General features: G+C 39.0%; 1 protein-coding gene across 1 annotated transcript; it reads left to right on the plus strand.

Moving 5' to 3' along the window:
* Window positions 1-3,700: 3,700 nt before the first annotated feature.
* On the plus strand, window positions 3,701-21,610 carry ASPA (aspartoacylase). The gene is made up of 6 exons (XM_014727953.3): window positions 3,701-4,144; window positions 7,539-7,734; window positions 9,201-9,294; window positions 12,893-13,000; window positions 16,504-16,613; window positions 20,084-21,610. The coding sequence occupies exons 1-6, from the start codon at window positions 3,909-3,911 to the stop codon at window positions 20,279-20,281; spliced, it is 942 nt and encodes a 313-aa protein (XP_014583439.1). The 5' UTR covers window positions 3,701-3,908; the 3' UTR covers window positions 20,282-21,610.
* Window positions 21,611-23,369: the final 1,759 nt, after the last annotated feature.

Consider the following 23,369-nt stretch of genomic DNA (forward strand, 5'->3'; position numbering starts at 1 on the left):
CCAGGGAGGGACCGGCCTGTGCTAGTGGCCGGTGAGGCGGTGGCAGCTCTGCTGGGCAGCCGGCCTCTGCCCAAGTTTCGTCGGCCAGCTGTGCCCGGGCTGGTCGCCCAGCCCTCTCCCCACGCCCGCGGTCACTTCTCAGCTTCTAGGCAGGAGTTTATGAGAGGCCGCCGGCGCCACGGAGGGTGCCTGGAAGAGAAGGACCCAAGGGCCGCAGGGCTGAAAACCGGGTCCTAGGGGTCCAGCTGAGTTTCTGAGGGTCCCCAGGAGGCTGGTGGGAGAGCCGAGGCCGGGTGGATGGAGAGGTCAGTAGGCAGGCCGGCCGGTGCGGCAGCGTGGGGAGAAGCCATGGCGCTGCCCCTGAGCCCAGGGGCTGCTGGACTGCGGCCTCCCGGCCTTTGATCTTGGACAAGTGATTTACCCCCTAGACCTCCATTTCCCCCTCGGTAGAATAGTGATACGGCATTTGCCTAATTGTGCTCAGAATATTGAGAGACCGTGAGCAGTCCGGGCACACAATAAATGCCCCGCAGATGTCAGCCCTTACTAATGACGGTAGCTGGCGTTCCTTGAGCACTTCCTATAGGCCCGGATTAGTCACTCTCGTGCTGTCTGGGTTCACAGACTGTTGTTCTGTTGTTACCGTTTCTTTTGACCATCTGAAGACTGGGATAGGTGCTGGGCAGAGGCGCAGACGGCCCCGAGACAGACGGAAGGTTCCAGTAAAGGCCGAGGACTGTGGACCATATTCGTAGTTTCTCCGAAGGTTGGGTCCATTAAGCAGAGTGGTTAGGAGATAGGGTTAGAGGCAGATTGAGACCAGATAAAGGAGACCTTGAATGTCAAATTAACAAATAAGTTTGAAGGAATAAGGTCATCATTTAATTTGGAAAAGAGAAGACTTCCAACAGTAAAATGTCGAAAAGACTTGTTAGTCACCGTGGTTCTAAAAGAGAGGAGACTTTAAAAAATGAGTAAAAGCTTCAGGGAAGCAGATTTCGACCCGTTATATACATGCATACATACATATGTACACATATAACACCCACTCACCCCTAAAAGATACATTTCTCATTTAAAAAAAAACAAAAAAACCTTTAAACCCACTATGAGCAACATCCTGTGCTACATCTGTAAAGAAAGCAGACATGAGCAATGTGGAATCTTTGCTAGCAGTTTATAAACTTATTTTTCTCTTCCTGTTTTGTTCTGGTTATGATTTGTTTATTTCCACCTGAAAAGTTGTCAGGATGGGTGACAGCAATAGGGCCACAGCGAAAGGAGAAAATTAAAGTAGTGAGAGTACTTTGATTACCTGCCCACTGGACAAATGCATTATATAGGAGACACCTTATGTTTAATATTGGAGAGAAGACTCTCCTTATCCCCCAGTCATACTATTCTGAAAACATCACCTTAAATTGGTGTCCCACAAAATTTCTGGCGTTGTTCTATTGGATAGCCATGTCTATGAAAAATTTACTCTCTCTTTGTTTTAAACTACATTATTTTACTGATAAATCAGGCACCCACAAAACATTTGTAGTGCTGGAAGTTCCTAGGCTTGTTCTTTTAAGTACTTCCAAATATTAAATATTCAACCTAATTGAGATACTGACAACTAGAAAGGGTTCCACTTTGTATACTATTGGTTCTCTGAACTCTCAAAAAAGAACTAAACTAATGAAAATGTGTAGTTTTGGTAGGGCTCAAAAAATCTAGTGTGCTTTGGGAAACAGGGAGTTAAAAATCTTTCGGAAGTTAACTTGGTATAAGAGTATGAAAAGCCTCTGTTGCTCTAGTTCTGAGGAAATGCTCTCCTTTTTTCTAATAAAGCTTTCCACAGAAGAAAAACTCTGTACGCAATAAACAAGGTAAGTATGGGACGGAATTGCTGCAATTCATTAACTCTCAGAAAGTTATTCATTTTGACATGTAAGGGAAGCTTTATTTATGAATGTTAAATGTGCTTCAAAGTGCTGATCTGTTAAAATTCCATAAAACAAGCCTCAAAATGCAAGTCATTTGTGCCAGCTGGGAGCAAATAACTGAAGCAGCACTTCTACAGAGACTAGGGCAAAGGACAGAACTAACCACAAATCGGCAGAAAAGAAACAAAACATAATCCAGTGTTAATAATTCGCCATAGTTACTGCTCTTAAACCCAAAGTAACAAAACAATGTGACCATCATCAGTTACATTTATTCTTATTTTCAGCATCTCCCCACTGAAGTGTTAGTTGTACCTTAAATGTGGATAGATAATCAAAATCTACAGGGGCTTTTTCTCAGATGAGAACAGTAATTTTAATGTATAAATTTAGATTTTATTATTTTGCTTTCTCTATCTCTGCGTTATAATCTCTTCAAGGAAGAACATAGGAATTGGTTTATTAAGTATTATGAAGCATTCACATTTTATATTTCCATCATGTATTTTGTTTGTATGCTTGTTTGTTTCCTGAGCACACTGTAGTGACTGTTTATGTGGATTCCAAAAGAGCAAAATTAAAACTTTGGAGAAGTCCAAAAATAACAGGGAGCACCCTGTTGTTCTGTGGAAAACACTGGACTTAGCATCAGAAAACCTGGTCGCAGGCCTGGTTTTCTCCTCGTAGCTGAGGAACATTAACCAAGTTACTTAACCTCTCTTTCATGGACCCCTGCAATGGGGATGTCAATACCTAACCCACCCTGTCTTATAAAATGGATATAGGAATAAACTGAAATAACATATGCAGAAAAACATTATAAATTAAACTACCCTGCAGTTGTCATGTACTCTCGTTGTACCCCTATTGAATGATCTGGCGTTACTAGTACGTAGTATTTTCAGTACTTGAACATGTTTGATTTTCTGGATGATTGAGCATGAAATCAAATTGGATTTGGCTCGGAGTCAGTTCTCCAAAGGAATGTAATCATCTTAGCGTTCTGGATAGTTTTGCCTAATAAGACCCCCTCTTGAGTAACACATTCCAGCAGAGGTTCTCTGCTGCCAGTAAGTTAGACTGTGTCTATATAAACTCATATAATCTGGTTTGTAAATAAAGCGTGCCCCAAGACGTTTTCAGGCATTACAACAACTTGAAAATTACTAACAGTTGATTTTCCTCTAGTATTGAGGCAAAAAGTGAGGAAGATTCCTAAGGAATTCGACACAGAATAACCAAAAACTTCATAAGAAAGAAATTAAAGCATGTTTCAAAATAGCTTTTTAAGTCCCACTGATCATTGATTTGATTCTTGTGTCTCCAGTCACGGAAAAGCATTCTGAGAGAAAGGAGGCTGGTTCCAGAAGAGGTCTGAGAATCTGCCTTTGGCTGTTTATGGAGATGAGATTCAAATACCCTCAGATCATGAAATGTGCCTGAACTCATTTCAGAGAAGAAATGTTTTTAAATGCAAGTGGAAATATAAATATTGAATAATAATATGCATATTATGGGCCATTTCTCTATTTTTTATATCTTTGAGGATTAGAAAAGTATAAATTATTTTTGTTATTACAAATAGTCATAAAAAGACCATTAAATGACATTCTGGCTGAAAGGAAAACAGAATTTTTGTATTGTTGTGAGATGCTAACTTATTATTGCATTTAGATCTACTGACCATTTGAGGGAGTTAGAAGTTAAAGTAAACAACTGGATCTGTAGTTGATCTCTGCATATTTTAATCCAAATATGGTAAAGGGCAGGGCCAAAGAAAGGAGTGTCCCAATAATAAACAGGGCTCAGAACTTGTAACAGAAAATTAAATTATACTCCACTCAGGAGAACCCCGCACTTTGCACTTTGGTTAAAGTCTCATTTTGGTTTAAATTGCTAAACTTTTCCTAGAAAATTAAGTTTTCTTTAATCTCCTCTCTTCTGAATTGCAGAAATCAGATAAAACTACTTGATAAAATGACTTCTTGTCACAATGCTGAAGATCCTATAAAAAAGGTTGCTATATTTGGAGGAACTCATGGGAATGAACTAACAGGAGTGTTTCTAGTTAAGCACTGGCTAGAAAATGGTGCGGAGATTCAACGAACAGGGCTGGAGGTAACACCATTTATTACCAACCCAAGGGCAGTGAAGAAATGTACCAGATATATTGACTGTGACCTGAATCGAGTTTTTGACCTTGAAAATCTTGGGTAAGACTATATTTTGTGTTATGTGTGTATGTGTGTGTGAAAAGTAGTATGTGTGTGGAAGAACACGTATATGTATATGCATATGATATTCATGTCTGTACATATAGTCACTATTGTGAATAGAATCACTTTCACTTTTAATCATACTCCATTATGAATTACGCAATTATCTAAACTGAGCATTCACATGCTCTTTTATAAACGTTTTTAAGGAACAGACTACTCTTAACTGATTTTCTTTTGAAACGTATTTCATATGGACTGAGATAATAAATAAGAAAGGTTTTTATTTTTAAATCATATCTTTAAAGAAACAGATTTAATAGTCTTTTGCATTAAAGTAGTGTTTGGCCACTGTGCTTACGGACGTATTTGTTAGCTTTCTAGATGTTTCATTCTTATGTTTTTATGCAACTATGTTTGTGATAGTGCATAAAGTTCTAGTTATGAAAAGTATGATGTTTCAATTAGTATTCGTGTAATAAAAGAGTAAATAAACACTTGTCGTCAGAAAACATCACACCACCCTGTGATCTGAGGAGTAAATATACTTACCTTCAGTGTGGATTGCTGTAGGTGGGAACAATGAGAAGTAAAGACACTTCACCTGAATTTTCTGAATTTAAATTACAGCTGACTTATAATACATTGCATACAATGTATACAATCGTAACACTCTAGATATGTCCTTATTAATTATTTTTGCCGTTGTTTACATCGTTATAACATGTAGGTATATGAGCCTCTAAGTGTTTGCTTTTTGCTGCTTCTTTCTTTCATTTACATAAAAATATTATTAAATATCTACCCTTCTCAGGGCACCATGTCAAGTACTGTGGGAGTACAAAGGCAGCCTACTAGCTAAGATATAAGATGCAGAGAGGAACAATTAATGCAGCACTCCTTTATGCACTCATCTTCTAATAAATGCTAATTTGAGTTTAGAGAGTTACTTAAATTTAATTTCGCCACAGATCAAAACATGGTTACTACTTTAGTACAAATATACCTCACTTTATGGAATAGATGTTTTCCAGGACAGTTATACATTAGTCATACTTTGTGTATCAAGTCATATTTTTACTAGCATAAATTTTAGTCTCAGAAATGCTGTATCTTCACGACTGAAGTTATGTCGACACAATTAAGGTTTTTGTACTCACCTAAAATAGCTATTAGCTAACTGATATTACAAGTAAGAATTTGTTGAAGCATAACTCTTTTAGTTGGAATGTTGACTTCCCAGATAACTCTGAGATGGACTGAAATGGTGCATTTTCTTATTATGACCACTCAATAGCATAGATTTCAATGAGAGCAGTCTTTTAAATTAAATTTACTTTCTACTTCTCACATTTAACCTCTTCAGAGGCTAGACAGTTCTCTCTCAGGATGGCTATGGGAAACCTGTGAGAAAGATTAATTAATTACCTTCTCCTGTCCTCCTTCTCCCAGATTTGCTCCTTTTCGTATATTCCCCATCTCAGTGATGTCACCATGACCCACGGCATTCCCTATGGATATCATCTTAGAACCTTCCTGGTTCCTCATCCCCCAGGTCTAGTGGGTCACTAAGTCTTCTCAATTATTCAAGTATTGAATAATTGCAAGTGTGTTGCAAATCCGATCTCCCTCTCCATTTTCACTACCTTATTTCTTCTTAGTTTATTTCTTCCATGGACAGTGAGAGTAGCCTCCTAAAGAATCTTTCTGCATCCAGCCTTACCCCAGTCCTTCCTGCCATCAACTCTGTATGGTGGCTGCCATAGGAATCATCCTAACGTGCACATCTTATCATGTCTCTCCTTTGCTGAAAATTCTTCAGAAATCTCCATCCAGAATAGATTTAAGTAACTTAGTATAGCTGATGTGCGCTTTAGGATCTTGCCCCTGCCTGTTCTTTCGGCTTCATCCCTTGGGACTCTTCCTATGGGACCTGGACTCCAGGCATGAAAACTCAAAGTGTCCGTTATATTTCCAGGGTTCAGGCCTTGACTCTGAGCAACTGGGTGGCTGGTGGTGCTATTTACTCACATCAGGGAGTATTAGAAGCAAATCAGTTGTAGGCGAGCCTCATGGAGTTATTTCATGAATTAACTTTTTAAATGCATATATATCTTTAGTAACTATGTTTGGTTACATATAATAGTAACCTGAAAACAGTGGCTTAAATAAATAAGATTTTCTTTGTCACAAATAGTAAGTCTAGAATCAGGCAGTCCAGGGCTGGTGCAAGGCTCAGTAATACAATCAATGCCAGAGGCTCCTTCTCTCTTCCCACTGCACTGTCCTTAGCATGCAGCTTCTGTCCTCATGGTTTTTGCTTCATAGTCAAAAGATGGCTGTTGCAGTTTCTTAATTGCAGGCAGGAATTACCCAGGTGTAAACGGTGGGTCCCTTCAAGATACTATCAAAAAAAGTCAATGAATAAAAATTGATGGAATTGTAGATAAATGTGATTGAATACTGTAACGAGGGAAAATAAATTTAAACCGTCATTGTGTACAATAAGAAAAAATGTATCCTAAGGGTGAAGTGGTGCACCTACAACACGAGTGACAAACATTAATGTACAACTGAAATTTCACAAGATTGTAACCTATCAATAACTCAATAAAAAAAATTTTTAAAAAAAGAAGATAATAAATACTAATGATGAATTCAAATGTTATAAAATGTTGTCACATCTACAAATAAAATAGTTGAGTTTTGATTTTAAAAAAAAAAAAAAAGAAAAGAAAAAATGTCTCCTAACCATTGCAGGAGAGGGAGAGGGAGCAGGTAGAGACTCCTTTGAGAATTCAATAAAAACTGTAAACCCTCATCCCAGAAAAATACACATATGCATATACCTGCAAAATTTTTCATCTTCGCAGCGTTTATAGACTCTTGTCTGTAAAGCTTGTCCCTGGACCACTAGTGGTTCCTGGATGTCAATTAAGAATCTCTAATTAGATCATGTGAGCACCTATGTTTGAGTATTTTTGTGTAATAGAACTAGCTAGAGTGCAAAAAAAACATAGGTACATGTGATGGTCTGGTTCCATAATAGCCCAGTGCACATAACTACTAAGAAACTGTTGATTAAATTAATGGATAAATTCTGTTCAGGGTTAAAGTCAAATGGTAAATTCTGTTTGAAATGTCCTTTTTGTGACAAGCCGCTCAAATGAACTATTATTTGTGAGTATGTCAATGCAACATTACATGGAACCAAATAGAGAAAAAATGTAATTTTTCATTTATAAAGTTTTCAAATAAATTTCCACTTTCCTCACAGATTTTTCATATTAAAGGTTTGGCAACTGCTTCCTTATACATTGTGTTCTTATTGTGTATTTATGTTATCCTAAGCCACAGATGTTGTTAATCTTTTTTTTTCTGCTAACAACAGCAAAAAAATGTCAGAGGATTTGCCATATGAAGTGAGAAGGGCTCAAGAAATAAATCATTTATTTGGTCCAAAAAATAGTGAAGATTCCTATGACATTATTTTTGACCTTCACAACACTACTTCTAATATGGGGTGCACTCTTATTCTTGAAGATTCCAGGAATGACTTTTTAATTCAGATGTTTCATTATATTAAGGTAATGTCAATGTTATTCATTTATAAGTTAGCATAGGACCTATACTTTTAAGTCAATTAAAAATGAGAAACAGCCAGAAAAGGGTCAAGAGGGAGGGTCCAAGAGAAATGGGGGAGAGGAGGAACACCAGAATAAAGGCAGTGGTGACAAGCAAGAGAAAAGGAGAGGAAATGAGTAAAATAATAAGTACAATGAATAAAATAATAAAACACTTGTAGATTCTTGTGTCTGTAAAATTATAAATATTTTATCCAGACAGCCACCAAATCATAGGCTATTTGGTAAAACTGAGTAAAATCAATACTAAAATTTTAAATGGTGTGGTTGAAGTGGCTTAATTACGGTTTTTGGAAGCTCAAGAAATGCTCATTTAATGTTGACTAAGGACCAGTGATAAAACGATCTTTAGTCCTGCCCTTGTATCCATTTGATTCAGATGCCCCAACACACATCTGATCTTTCAGTGCTTCATATAGCTAATCCTTTTAAGACTCAGAAACCTAAAAGATAAAAAATTCAGCAATCCAGTGCTTATAGCTAGAGAAAAATGGCTATAAAATAACAACTAAGCAAAAAACATAAATAATGAACTCTATGCTTATTTCTGTATAAGGGATATCCTTCCCTCTGGAGAGCCAGTATGATTTAGTGGAAAGAGTTTGACCCTTGTAGCCAGGAGAACCTGGCTTTAAATCCTGGCTTTCTCATTCACCTTGGACAAGATATTCAACTCCCAAACCTTGCTTTCCTCATTTTATAAAATTGGCATAAAAACAACACTTAACCGTATGACTGTCAAAAGCCTTAAGTGAGATAAAGTAAAGAATTTAGCCTAATACCTATGAGATAGTAAAGATTGACTATTATTTTTGTTTCCTTTGAGTTTTCGACAGTAACTAGATAGTAGTTCTGGTAGGAGATCATAATGCAGCTATTCTTTGTTGCTCATTGAAGGGAGAGCCGAATGCTTTGGTTGCCAGGCATGGAAGCAGCATGGCTGACATTGTTATCAAAACCGAGAGTCCAGTCTTGAATTCTCATTCAGATAAGTGGGGGTAAGAAGAGTTACCCAACATCTGTAGAGACCTAGACCACAGGGGTTGAAACAGAATTCTTTAAGAGACCAATACTAAGCTAAATAAGTATAACCAGTAATGAAAACAAAAAGAACCAAATCCATTCAGAAAGAAAATTTATTTCACATTCTTTGATCATTGTTCTGAAGAATGGTTTAAAGTACATTTTACCCAGAAAGCTATGTGTAATTCAATTTTATATGTAATCCTTTTATGAGTTTTCAAAACCATGATTATAACATTGGATTTTAGAGTGTGTTTTGTAAAGCTGTCTTACTAATCTTAGTTGGTGAAGTAAAACATATTGAAGGCATTATTGACTCTCTAGCAGAAAAGAGAACAACACAGATGGCTTTTACATCATACGAACGATGCTTTAATTCTTTGCAGACTTCTTTGGCTCCGTTACCCTGCTATGTTTATCTTATTGAGCATCCTTCCCTCAAATATGCAACCACTCGCTCTGTAGCCAAGTATCCCGTTGGTAAGTTATATTTCCAGTTGTCACAACTTAACAAAATACGTCGTACATTAAATCTCAGAAGCAATTATTTTTTAAAGAATATTTATAACTACCTTGCTTATCCTTGTGGCTTATAATTGTAAGTAATAAGCAAACTAACTTCAGCAGGCTCTAACTATATAAAATTCCCTCCGTTTCACTGAGCAGCCTTCTGTGTTCCAGGAGAGAAACACTGTGCTGAGGGAATTTGAATCTTTTATAATGGAGAGTAAGAATGCCTGCCCTTTGCTCTGAGGAAGATGCCATCCCTGTCTTCCAAGACTGTTCACATACAAACATTCTTGAAAAAATAATCTGGAACCAAGGCAGTCAGTGTCTTGCTGGCAAAATGTGCAGAAACACAAAAGACCCATAGAGAATCTCATAACATCCCTCTTAGCATCTGCTTTGCAGTAGAGTCTCCCATAAACTGTATTTATTACATTCACTGTTTTGCCCATGTCAATTACTGGGCTGTGAATCCATCTTTACCTTCTGGTCGCTTCCAACATGCAGGCTTGCATCTCATACTCCCTCTTAGACAGTCTCTTTTTTCTATATTCCATTCTCTTTCCTAAGTGACCTATGAGCATAATTGTTTGCAGACTACACTATAATCACTAAAATTGCTTTCACATTTTAAAATCTTTCTTATTAGATCTCAGATGGTTTAACCCAGAGCAGTTTAATTAAAAACAAGTTGTCAAACAATATGAGCACAAAGTTATCCTGGCTATTCAATTATTGATAATTTTGGTGCATAATCAAGTGATCATTTGGGGCAAACTAAATATCCAAGTATAGGTAATTATTTGAAACAAAAAAAAAAAAAATGCTTAACAATAAGGGATAGAGATCCTGTTTCTCTGTGATGTCAAATTAAAGCATAAGATGTCCACACTTTGAAAGAACAATCTTGGTCTATGTTATTTCTGGGGCAATGCTGCCCTTCGCCAGAACAAATGTCTACTGATATGTTTGGCCCTTAAAAATAGAACCAAATCTTTAAAACATTTCAATATGAAGGAGTATTAAGATCATCATAAATAATTAGAAATATTGTATGTTCTCCTTCCAACTTTCCTATTTTATTTGGATTTTTTTTTTTTGAGGAAGATTAGCCCTGAGCTAACATCTGCTGCCAATCCTCCTCTCTTTTTTTGCTGATGAAGACAGGCCCTGAGCTAACATCAATGCCTGTCTTCCTCTACTTTATACATGGGACACCTGCCACAGCATGGCTTAATACGCAGTGCGTGGGTCCGCGCCCAGGACTCAAACCGGCCAACCCCGAGCCGCCAAAGTGGAGTGTGTGAACTTAACCACTGCACCACGGGGCTGGCCCCTGGAATATTTTTATATCATCCACTCATTTGGAAAAAGAAAAAAAACCTAAGAACAGAGAGACACTCTCTCTGATTCAACATTTTATAGTACACTTATGACTGTTGTCCCATACAAACTTGCTTTAACTTCTACTAGCCGCCTTCAAGGACTACCTTTCATTCTATTGCCAAGGCAGCTGAAATGTGGCAGGATCATTCCAGATAAACTTTATCCTGGACAGAAGTAGTTTACTGCTGCCAGCCTTATGATCATTCTCAGAATCTTCATTCTTTGTCTCTGTCTTTCTGTCTGTCTGCCTGTCTCTCTCTCTCTTTCTCTCTCTCTCTCACAAACACACACACACACACAAACACACACACACACACACACAGAGAAAAGTGACCAGGCACAATCTTCTAACTCTTCCAGGCTGACCATGGCCTCATTTGAGACTCGGAAAAGTTAGTTTTATGACCATTTTTCATCAGCTCTGCTCCTGACTATGCCCTGGCATGTCCTACAAATTTCAACATTTTTGCTGACATAGGATCTGTGTCAAGGTTAATTTTTGGTTTGGAAATATAGCCGCCCTACCTATTATCCTCCACTCACAATCAGAAGGAAAAAAAACAACTTAATAACTGACTTTTCTGGATCAAACACCCATTCCTACCAGTTCTTTACTCTTCTCCACATAGGACTGCCCACACCACATCTTCCATCTCCCCTAAAACAAGAATATGTAGAATGTTTTTGGCTGCAGGAAATTCAAACTGGCTTAAACAATAAGATAAATTTATTATTTTTACGTAACAGCTCAACAACATCATGAGAGGCCAGGTTCTTTTTATCTTTCTAGTCTTCTCTTTAGCTTGTCTTTAGCAGCCCCCAAGACCACAAGATGTCCACTGTAGTTTCAAGCATCATATGCCAACATGACAATATCTGGTGGAAGAAAGGAGACTCTCAGGAATTCCCCTGCAGACCTTCCATTATGGCCCCTTGGCCAGACTGGTTCACCTATTCATTCTTAAGTTAATCACTAGGGTAATGGGATTACTGTGATTGAGTTAAATTATTCCACATAATCTCCTGAACTGGAGAAAGCTTTGCCTACCTGGAAGATTGGATACCTGACCAAAATCAGGACTCTGTTAGCAAGGAGGAAGATGGAATGGATTTTGGGTAGGCAACCAAAAATGTCTTCTACAATATGCATACAGACATATCCATGAACAGATTTTCACACATTTGTACAAATCATTTATGCACCGATATGTACCTTAGCCACACTTATGCCATATACTTAAATACATGTCCAAACATATATACAAGAAAACTAAGCACAACAAATAAAAAATAAGATGAAAGAGAATATAGTAAGATTTTGTAAATTGAGAAATAACAGAAGTGAGTGAAAATATGATAGTGGAAAAAAATATATGTGAATTGGGTGGAAGAGAAAGACATTGGATTATATTATACTTGATGGATGGCTTGATAAATAGAGAAGGTGATGCTCAAAGGGATAAGTGTGTGGGAGACTTGAACAAGAAGGAAGGGACTAGACAAGTGGTTTAAAGAAGGAATATTTTGTAGGAATAAGGATGGATGATTGACACCCACAGGAAGTAGACCTGATAGTTCAGACATAACTGTATGGGTGTAAGAAGAAATGATTACAAAGTTTTTCTATGAAAAATTAAAACCATTACACTGTCATGTCAGGAGGGGTTGTTATGTTAGGGGCAAGAATGTTGCTCCAGGGTCACATGGATTGTCATGTTGACTTAAATCTATGGCTCATCTATTCTAGATTTCTGTGACTAAATAGATGTCTTTCCTCCTGTCAAAGCTAAATGTTAGATCTATGACAGTTTCTCTTTGTGACCACTTATTATTTTGTTAGTATAAATCTGTTTTCCCCTTTTACTATCATGATGTTTATGTATGTTGACAATATTGAAGGAAATTTCAAGAGAAAATGACCCCAAGATCTTACTACTATAACACAAATCTTTGACTTTTTCCGTGTTTTTTCTCAGTCTTTATTCACTATGCACATAACTTGTAAAAGTTCTGTTTTATTTTTTGCCTAACATTATGTCTCAAATATTCTCTGTGATATCCACATGGTCCACCTTTTTAATAATTTTTAAGGATGGGATTTTAGATCTTGATATATTAAAATGCTTAATTTTATAACATATTCTAATACTTATATAAAGGTGACTATCTCCCCTTCTGTACTTAGGTATAGAAGTTGGTCCCCAGCCTCAAGGGGTTCTGAGAGCTGATATTTTGGATCAAATGAGAAAAATGATTAAACATGCTCTTGATTTTATACATAATTTCAATGAAGGTAAGCAGGGGGCAGAAGTTGTTTCCTTAATTGTTAGCTTGTGTGTGTGTAAATAAATCGGAAAAGGAAGATGAGATGAGCACACATTGTGATTAACCACTAAACACTGAAATAGCAATTGGAACCCAGGTCAAATTTGCCATGCTCGTGATATTAGGTGTTTCTTAAAACTTTTATTCACTTCAGTCATTCCTCAATGACCAGAATAGGCACATTCAAGAAAAACAGCTACCAAATAAAGCTCCCCAAATAAAATCCTTGTTTTCCTATTAATCTCCATTTTAAAAAGCAAAGAAATAGTAGGAAACACAAATGTTCAATAAACATATGAAAAGATGTTCAATATCACTAGTAATCAGAGAAATGCAAATTAAAATGAGAAACCATTTTCTCCCATTAGATTGGAAAGATCTTAAAATCTGATATGATTAAGTGTTGGTAAGGGGATACTTTCATTCCTTGCTGGTAGAAATTGACAAAGACACTTTAGAGAATAATTCTGCACTGTCGACCATTAAAATACACAAATCCAGGGCTGGCCCTGTGGCCAAGTGGTTAAGTTCGCATGCTCCGCTGCAGGCGGCCCAGTGTTTCGTCGGTTCGAATCCTGGGCGCGGACATGGCACTGCTCATCAAACCACGCTGAGGTGGCGTCCCACATGCCACAACTAGAAGGACCCACAATGAAGAATATACAACTATGTACTGGGGGGCTTTGGGGAGAAAAAGGAAAAAAATAAAATCTTTAAAAAAAAATACACAAATCCTATGACCAAGCACTTCCATATCTCAAAGGGACACAAGCACATGTACACCCAGTGTGTCATAAACAAGGGTGGTTGTCGCAGCATTGTTTGTAACAGTGAAGCAATGGAAACCACCTGGATATCCATCAGTTGGAGAACAGTTAAATAAACTAATATGAAAAGATCTTCAAATAGATTGCTAATTGAAAGAAAGCAGGTTGCAGACCAAAGCATACAGTTTACCAATTTGCTTCACATATATGTTAATACACAGGAAAAGTTCTAGAAGAAAACACACGAAACTGGTAACAATGATTACTGAGGAGAGGAGGAACAAACCAGGTTAATTTTGTTCTGTTTCCAAGAAGAATGATATAGTCACATATTATTTGTGTAATTAAAAAATAATAAAATGGGGGCTGGTGGTGGAGTGGGTATATGGAACTCTTATGTATAATCTGCTCATTCAGTAAATCTAAAACTGCAGCAAAAAAATGAAATTCATTAATTATAAAAAATAATCTTACTTTAAATTTTTAAAAAATTATAATTAAAATCAAAGAGACCTATGTAAATAATTATTCCAACAGGCTGAACTGAAATTGTTGTTGGGGAATGGGTCCTTATAGCGACAGAGCTGGTGAATAGTTCAGTGTCTGAGGGGAGTAGAACTCCTTAACCTCAGATTGTGCTCCTGCCGCAATCACAGGAATTTCTTCCTGTGCTTGGGAATCCTTCGACTCCAAGGTGGTAGGGACTGAAAATCAGCTCTGCATCTTTTGATGAAAGGATAGGTTCTATACTGCCTGATGGACCTGGGGCTGGGAAGGTCAGCACTTACTCACGAGAAACCCTTTGAATAGTAGGTGTGGGACTACAGTATGTTCAGAAACGACGCAGCCAGGTAGAAGCCCACAAACCTGAGTGGAGAAACATGGTTTTCAAATCCTAGTCCAGACATTCTTCCCACATGGGCGGGGATCTAGGAGCTGTCCTAGTAGCTCCAGGACAGCCACCTCCACCTCTGCTTCAACCAGAGCAGTTCTTCTCTCATTGCTCTTCTGTGTAACATTTTATTTAAGCAAAGCCTTCTGCAATTCAAAAAATTTTAACCACTATTAATTTAGACTATCCAGTTTGGTGGATTTTTAACTAGCATGGAAAGAGCACCGTTGTCCAAAGAATGCTGAGAAAAGGATCATGGCCATCTAGAGACGTCTCTAGAAATGTGTAGAAGAGCTCCATCCTCAGCTCTGTGCTGCTCAAAATTATTATTAGTGACTTGGATAAGGACATATGTGATGTGACGTGCTTATAGAAGTGATAGGTGGCAGGAAGCTAGCGGGGAAAAATCTAGGTTCAGAAGGTGGATCCAAAAAGTCCTGACAATCTTTAACAATTGTCTAAACCAAATGTTTAAGATTAAATACATCAGGAACAAAGTTTTACTTTTATATTTAAAAATCCCAGAATGAGGGAGGTGATGGTCTCTTTTCTGCCTTAGATAAGCAACACTTGGAGAACTGTGGATAAATTCTCAGTCCATATTTCAGGAGGAATATCTATAAAGTAAAGATTAGCCAGGGAAGAGTTGAGAATGTTGAGGAGTTTGAAAACCATAATAAGAATAATCCCTAAGATGCACATAGAACTTCAGTTTACAAAGTGCCTTCATATCTATCCTCATGTATGTGACCACATCTGAGTAGTGGCTGATAAAACTAAGGATACTTAGACTGGCAAAAAGAAGGCTTGAGGGCAATTTTATTTTAGAATTTCAGAAGTGTTATGTTGGAAAGCAATTAGATATGTTTTCTGTGACCCAGAGGGCAAAACAGAATCAGTGGGATAAAGTTCCCTAGAGATAGAAATTTCTAGTTAACAAAGCTGACCAACAGTGGAACAGACCACACTATATGATGTTGTTCAAGCAGGAGTAAGGTGACTACTTGGCCAGAATGAAATGGAAAATATGGGATGGAGAAGTTCAAGACTCCCTCCAACTCTGAGATTGCGGGGGGGGGGGGGGGGGGGGGGGGGGGGAGCGGGGGCGTGGCAGTGACCATAGCACACCATGTGCCCTACATTGGACAAAAGTTCATCCTGTTTGCTCAGAGATTGCCTGAGTATATAAGTCAACTACTCCTTTTCCAAGTGGCTGGGCATTGGGTTGTTTAATGTTGCCACATCTTTGGAAGTTGGTATATTGCCCACATCCCAAGACCTCAGTGCTCAGGAGCTGTCCAAGTGTTTAATGTTCTTAGTTAAGAGAAAGAGCAGATGCTAAAGTTGCCTCACCTCCTGGACGTCCTCCTGAAGGTATGCAATCATGGAATCTCAGAGCTGGAAGGGCCCTCCAAGATAAGCTAATTCAAAACCCTTATTTGGCAGGTAAAGAAAGCGATCCTTGACAAGTTAAGCACCTTGCTCAAGATTACAATCTAGGTGGCTAGAGCCCAGATGTCCTGACTCCCAGTCCTGGGCTCTTTTTCTCCCACACTGGCTTTTTAAATTCTGTTTTCTACCTCTGTCAATCGGTGTACTTGTTGACAGTGTGCTGATAGGAATAACTTGAGAACATCATTTGGCTTCGTGTCGTTTATGAACATCCTCAGCTAAAACACTGTGTCCTCCCTGGAACTGTCTGTCTGTAGTTTTTGGTTGTTCTTGTTCTTGTTCTTCCTTCCTTAAAGTATCAATTTCCCTTTTTTTGGGAGATATTTCTTTTGCTGTTTATACACATTGTTTTTGCTGTAGGAAAAGAGTTTCCTCCCTGTGCTATTGAAGTCCATAAAATAATGGAGAAAGTTGATTATCCCAGGAATGAAAATGGAGAAATTGCTGCTTTTATCCACCCTAATCTTCAGGTAACATTTACTATTTCTTTAAAATATTCAAAATAATTATGCCCACCTTTGAGTAGAATTTTATAAATTCATAAGTTCATAAGAATTTTATAAATTCATAAGTTCATAAAGCATTTTACATACACTAGCTCATTGATGTTCTCAAAAACACTGCAGTGTCTAAGGTCTGAAGGCCTTCACTCAGTAGATGTTTACTGAGTGTATCCTGTGCTGAGTCTGGGGATGCATCAGTGAACATGCTCTATACTCTCATGGAATCCATAGTCTAGATATACTAAAGTCTAACCTCTGGTCTAGAAATGAAAATAACCAGATGCTATAACAGAATAATGAGGTGGGGAGCAGTGGTCAGACAAGGGGTCTCAGAGAAAGTGAAGTTCCTGCCCAAGTGCAATGCATAGGAATTATTGTATCTTCTTTAACATAAGAAAACAGAGGCTCCGAAGTTAGATGCTTCCCATAGCCCAGTAGCTGTCAATGGCAGATCCAGAACTAACGTTCTTTGCAGTTGACCACATTGCTGCCACCTCCCTGTGATCATCACTGAAAAAGTGAGAGAAAACAACCAGAACCCCTTTCTTTGGAATGTTTTCTGCCACCATTCCCTGACTCTCCTCAGAACCCTGCCATCTGTTCCTCCATAGCGGAACAATCAATAATGGTGTAGCGAAGGAGAAGAGGCTCGGGAGAGCGTAGGAGGTTTAAATCTGGAAAAGACAAAAGTAAAAGCAGAGAGGAGCAAAGACTCCAAAAAACTAAAACATTCGTTCTCATTGTGAGTGCCCTACACACCCTCAGACCTCAGAGATGGAAGAGACCTGGCGGATTATCCAGTCTGGGGCTTTCAACCCTGGCTACACATTGCCTAGAGAGCTTTTTAAAAAATGACGATGTCAGGACCACACTCTGAGATAATCTGATCTTATTGGCCTGAGTAATCAGGGTGGAAAACCACTGATCCAGTTCAAACTCCTATTTAATAACCTTAATGATAGTCATCCAGACTTGCAACATAATAAAGGAGCTGCCCAAAAATACAGACTAGTGGAGGAAATCCTACTTTGTGCCTTAGTGGGATCCAGGTGGAAACTTGGAGAAGGAGCCTTCGGCAATGTTTTAAAGAACAGAAAGATAAAGATTCAGGGAGAGAAAGGGGGAAAACCCTACAGGTAACAAAAATAACAGTTACAAGAAACAGAGGCCAAGGTGACGATGTCATAACCAGCTACTACACAGGATTTTTTGTTTTCTATTCCTCAAGGATCCTTGAGGAGTACAAAAATCATCCGGGGGAGACAGATGTGAGATTAGTGAGATCGGTAACAAACAGGCTTAGTGGGAGGTCTTGAAAGTCAGGAAGGATGGTTTTGATTTGATAGACTATAACAAATGGCTCAGTTTTCTACAGGAGGGATGGATTGGTTAATTATTTCCATAAATATATTTGAATAACTACTAAGCTTGTTCTGGGCCCTGAGATTCAAGATATGTAAGATCCCTCACAGAGCTTCCGTATTAATAGGGGGACAACAGACCATGAATAAGTAAACAATACATAAACCAAATGATTTCAAATTGTAATACATGCTATAAAAGAAATAAACAATAATAGAGTAGAGGTTAACAAAGGGAGGTGGAGTGGCCGGAAAGAGCCATCTCTGAGATGAAGGCATTGAAGCTGGAGCCTAGAAGATGAGAAGTCACCACATGGAAAACCAGTGCAAAGGCTCTAAGGCTGGAACAAACTTGGAGTGTTTGAAGAACAGCAAGAAGATCAGTATTAGTGGAGAGTAGGGAGTGAACAGAAAGGACAGTCGACCCTGGAGCCAGAGTCACAGGCAGGGACCTGGTTACGAGTCCAGATTTTATTCTGTGTGATGGTTCTTAATCAGGGCTGCTCGCTGGAATTACCTAGGAGATTCCCCCCTAAATGCCTGGAGGCCACCACAAAAGCACTAAAGCAGTGCTTCTCGAACTCAGGCCACGTAAGAATCATCTGGGGAGCTTTTTAAAAATCCTGCTTCCCAGGTCCCATCCCCAGAGATTCTGGTTTAATTCATCAAGGCAGAGACAAATCGCCTAGGTTCAGCAGGTGATTTTACTGTGGCTCGGGTTTGGGGAGCACTGCACCACATTGGGATCTCTGCAGGCGGGACTCGCAGAGCGTGGGGAGGACTTGAAGAAACACCTGCAGCGTCCACCTGAAAACCGCTGGTCCAGAGCAATAGTTCCCAGCGGTAGTTCTCAGTCCTGTGGAATCACCTGGGCTTTAAAAATAAAAATAAAAACAGTGAACTACGACTGAGAAGCACGAAGGGATTTGGGGAGGTGCGTGATGGATTATGTATCTCAGTTACATGGTTATATGACTGTATGCTACGCATTTGTCAAAAACGTACAGAACTATATCCCAAAATGAATGAATTTTACTACATGTAAATTTTAAAAATAATGCAGCCTGAACACCACTGAGATTGAGATTGAGCCCCATTGGGGTTTTGATTGGATGTATCTGAGGTGGGACCAGTCTTTAGTCATCTACATTTCTTAAACATCCCAGGTAATTATAACATGCAGCCAGGGTTGATAAAATTGCTGTAATGCAGCGCTTCTCAAACTTTAATGGTGCACACGTGAATCTCTGGGGATTTGCTAACATGAAGATTTTGATTTAGTATGTCTGCTCTTCTAACAAACTCCCCGGCGATGCTGCGGCTGGGAAGTGTTAGAAATGCAGAATCTCAGGCTCCCACCCCAGACCTATAGTGTCAGAATTTGCATTTTAACAAAATCCCTACATGAATTGCAAACACATCAAAGTGTGAGAACTGCTCCAGGGTTCCTGTGGTGTGACAACATAGATGTCTGAGGGCTCAAAGGTGCAAATCCCTGGTGCGGACCTCTCAGATAACTCAGTTGTGATCGTAATGTGGGGGCGTATATAGAATACATCCACCTGGTCTTAGACTTTCCCCAGCCCACCCCTCCTTCTCTCCCCAACCCCATCAGCACAGGCCCTCCTCGTAGGCAGGCACCATGTTACTCATTTTTATATCCCCAAGAGTAGAATGTCTTGCACACCGAAGGCTCCTAATGATAGTTCCTGAGTTTTGCTGAAGAGAATTTAACTTCAGCTAGCAAGAGATAGAATATACGTTTAGGGAGACCTGCATTTAGTTCAGCCTTTTAATATAAATCTCTTTGGCCACATTCAGGGCAAACTTGGTAATGAAGCAAACTCTAATTACATGTGTCAGTTATAAAAATTAAAAGGGGAACTCTTAAAACTGCTGCCAGAATTAATTACTCAATATCAGTTTAGTCAGATCACTCGTGTGCCCGTCTACACGTCTCTCCAGTATCTCTTTTAAAAGAATACAATGCTATAATTTGCTAGTTGTCTAGAGCCTGACATAAGATTTTTAAAGAAAAAAAAATGCAATTTACATATTTTAATTGTTTCCTGTAAGGATCAAGACTGGAAACCATTGTACCCTGGGGATCCGGTGTTTTTAACGCTTGATGGAAAGACCATTCCACTGGGCGGAGACTGTACCGTGTACCCAGTGTTTGTAAATGAGGCCGCGTATTATGAAAAGAAAGAAGCTTTCGCAAAGACGACTAAACTAACACTCAACGCAAAAAGTATTCGCTCCTCTTTACATTAGAAATCACTTCCAGCTCACTTGTTATACGGTATCTTGAAAAATTCTACTAGTTTGTAAGCTCCTGACGAGCAGGATTGTGCCTTATTCAGCTTCACAGCCATAGCGCCGAGCCCAGTGCCTTGCACACAGTAGACATCCAGGTCACTTTCTTGAATGAATGAATAAATTAACGAATATCTTTTAAAGGTATCATACTTTATGAATGTAGCTTCTTCAAAGAAGTGCGTTTCTTAGTTCTGTATAGCTTTATATACTTTATACTTTAGTAATTTAACATTCTTAATAAATAGCCTTTAAATTCAAATTTTAAAACTGAAATAGATGCTATGTACAAAAAGTCATTAACTTGAGCATAAAATTAAATGTATGTTTTCAAGTGATGTACTAATGTTCCTAGAAACTAATGGTGCAGACTTGCTATTTTAAATTTTTTCATATTTAAATTTATGATATGTAGTAAGTATACAATTTATAAACCTTAGCAATAGTTGTGATATCCATAGGAGACTTTTAAATGCTCTTTTGAAGATGAAATATGAACGAGAAATGAGAGCCTATTGTAAAGGTGACATTATGAATAAATCAAGACAGACAGACAGTGACCCACACAAAGCATGGCTGCTCCGCATGCCCACTTGTTCTGCGCTGACCCTGGGGAGCCAGAGCCGCCTTCAGACATCTCACATGCCCCTAAGAAGCTAAGGTTCCCTCCCACCTCGGGGAAGTTGGAAGAGGCATCTTCCTCCCCGCTGTCACTCCTCATTTTGAAAGAACATGCTTGCCCTTATGTCCAAGCAACGTGAGAGGAAGTCTTTGGGCTCCAGCAGCATAAGTGGTGATGACAGAGATAGCAGAGGGCAGGGGACACTAGTGGGAATGTGGCCCAAACTCATGTCTCTGGTTTGCAAATGCATTCTTCCAAGAAATTCCTCCCTGTTCTAAACGCCCAAATCCCTCACCTCCCATGGTTCTTCTCCTCAAAGGTCCTCAGATCAGAACGCTGCCTCCTCCCTCTCCAGGAGCCTCCCCGCCCTCCTCTCTTAGACCCAGCGGCCGAGTAAAGAGAGTTTCTATCCCATGATTTGGACCTCAAGGAACCCATATTTATGGTTTCAAATATTTACCAAAATCATGGTAACATTATCTGGAACATATATATATAAACATTTTCATTCTTCCAGAGCAAGCCTCATTAAGCCAGTTTCTTTCCATGTTTGATGTTCTATAGAGAACAAACTGTTTCTAAATTTTTCAGCATTTATTTTTGTACTTTACCCAAATTATTTTCATCGAAATAAACTCTCTTCCTTCTGAATTCTGCAGTAAAAATTCGACTTATCATTCAGTTTCTGTACCTAAGTTTTACCAAGTTTCCTTCTCCTGCTGTGAATGTTCCTTTGTGTTTTATGTCCAAGTCCAATTTTTCTGGGTCAATTTTTTCCAGATGTAAATTTTGGCAAGAATACTTTATTCTTCCATCAAATTTTAGTTACTTATAAAATTTACAATGTGCAATTTAGGCCACTGTGGTTTCAGGTTTTGTATCGATTTTTTCTATCAAATCTAATTTTCTTTGACAATATTTATAGTCTTCAGAATTTCTAATTAGATGTGACTTTTAAAAGATCTATAACATATTGCTCTGTGGCTTTAGCCACTCTCAGTTTTATTCCACTTTGATTATTTCTAACAGTCTACAGATTCAATTTTCTCACTTATGAAATGGGGATGATCATAATAATAATACCTCTCTTATGGGGTTATAGTGAGGATTAAGTGGGCTAATGCAAAAAGCACTTATCACAGTGCCTAGTACAGAATAAATTATTCAAGTTCAAATTCTTAACACAAAAGGCCCTTTACCATCTGCCCTCCCCTACCCCAACCTCTCTGGACTCATCTCCCTTCAGGTCCTCTCTGTTCCGGTTGGCTCTGTGTTGTTTCTTTCCCATATGCCTTCAGACAGACTGGTCCTTCTGCCTAGAATTCTCTCCCTCCTTCCCCTTCACTCAGACCTCCCTCTAGCTAATTTCTATTTCTCCTTCAAAATGCAACTCAACTCTCATTTCACCTATAAAGCCTTCTTGGCTTGCCTCCTTGCCCCTCTTTGCTTCCACCCATCTTGAGGACATTAACAGTATTTCTTTCAGTGTTTAAAATCTAAAAAGTGCCCAATAAAGTTTAGTTGAATAAATGAGTGTGTGCAAACCTCCCTTCTCTACTGAACCATCTTCCTATCCCACCAATGTCTCTGCCTTCTCTTCGCTTCTTTCCTTCTTTCCCAGTGACTTCCTGAGCATTCCCATCACTCCCAAGTGAAATTCACTTCGCTCCACACTCTTCAGACTGTTACTACATCCCAAAGGATGGCAGGGGGGGGAAAATACACCCTTTTAAGCCTGCAATCCCATAGTAAAAGCAGGGAAATGTTCACATTAAATAATCCCCCTGTGTAAAACCTTTTAGTGGCTTCCCCTAACCCTGGATATGAAATCTCAAAGCCTCACCGTGGCTGGACGAGTCCTGTGTGCTCTGGCCTCTGCCTACCTCTCCAGCACTACTTCATGTCACATGCCCCCTTGCTCGCAGCAGTTTGGCCGCACAGACTTCTCCATCCTCAAACGTACCAAGCTCCCTACTATCTTGGGGTCATTGCCCATGTTGGAACTCTCTCGAAACCCTCTCCCACCCCCACACTCTCTTTACTTGGATTCTTCTTTTTTTTTTTTTTTAAAGATCAGCCCAAGCTAACATCTGTTGCCAATCTTCCTCTTTTTTTTCTTCTCCTCAAAGCCCCCCAGTACATAGTTGTGTATTCTAGTTGTAGGTCCTTCTAGTTGTGGCATGTGGGATGCCACCTCAGCGTGGCTTGATGAGCGGTGCTAGGTCCACACCCAGGATCTGAACCAGCCAAACCCTGGGTCGCCGAAGCAGAACGCACCAACTTAACCACTCAGCCATGGGGCTGGCCCCTTAAATTATTCTTAAAGGTGACTCAGGCTAGGCTAGACCTAGACTCTGCTATACAAGCTTATTGACACTACTAGACTAGCATTTACGAGCAAACTCCAGAGAACCTGGATCTTTG

The sequence above is a fragment of the Equus caballus genome, chromosome 11, assembly GCF_041296265.1.
Source record: "Equus caballus isolate H_3958 breed thoroughbred chromosome 11, TB-T2T, whole genome shotgun sequence".
Taxonomy (NCBI): Eukaryota; Metazoa; Chordata; class Mammalia; order Perissodactyla; family Equidae; genus Equus; species Equus caballus.

Bases quoted from the DNA above. Each gene is read 5' to 3' on its own strand.
- ASPA (XM_014727953.3), top strand. From the start codon at position 3,909: ATGACTTCTTGTCACAATGCTGAAGATCCTATAAAAAAGGTTGCTATA. The intron at 4,145-7,538 runs GTAAGACTATAT...TGCTAACAACAG, and splicing joins TTTGACCTTGAAAATCTTGG to CAAAAAAATGTCAGAGGATT. The intron at 16,614-20,083 runs GTAACATTTACT...GTTTCCTGTAAG, and splicing joins TTATCCACCCTAATCTTCAG to GATCAAGACTGGAAACCATT.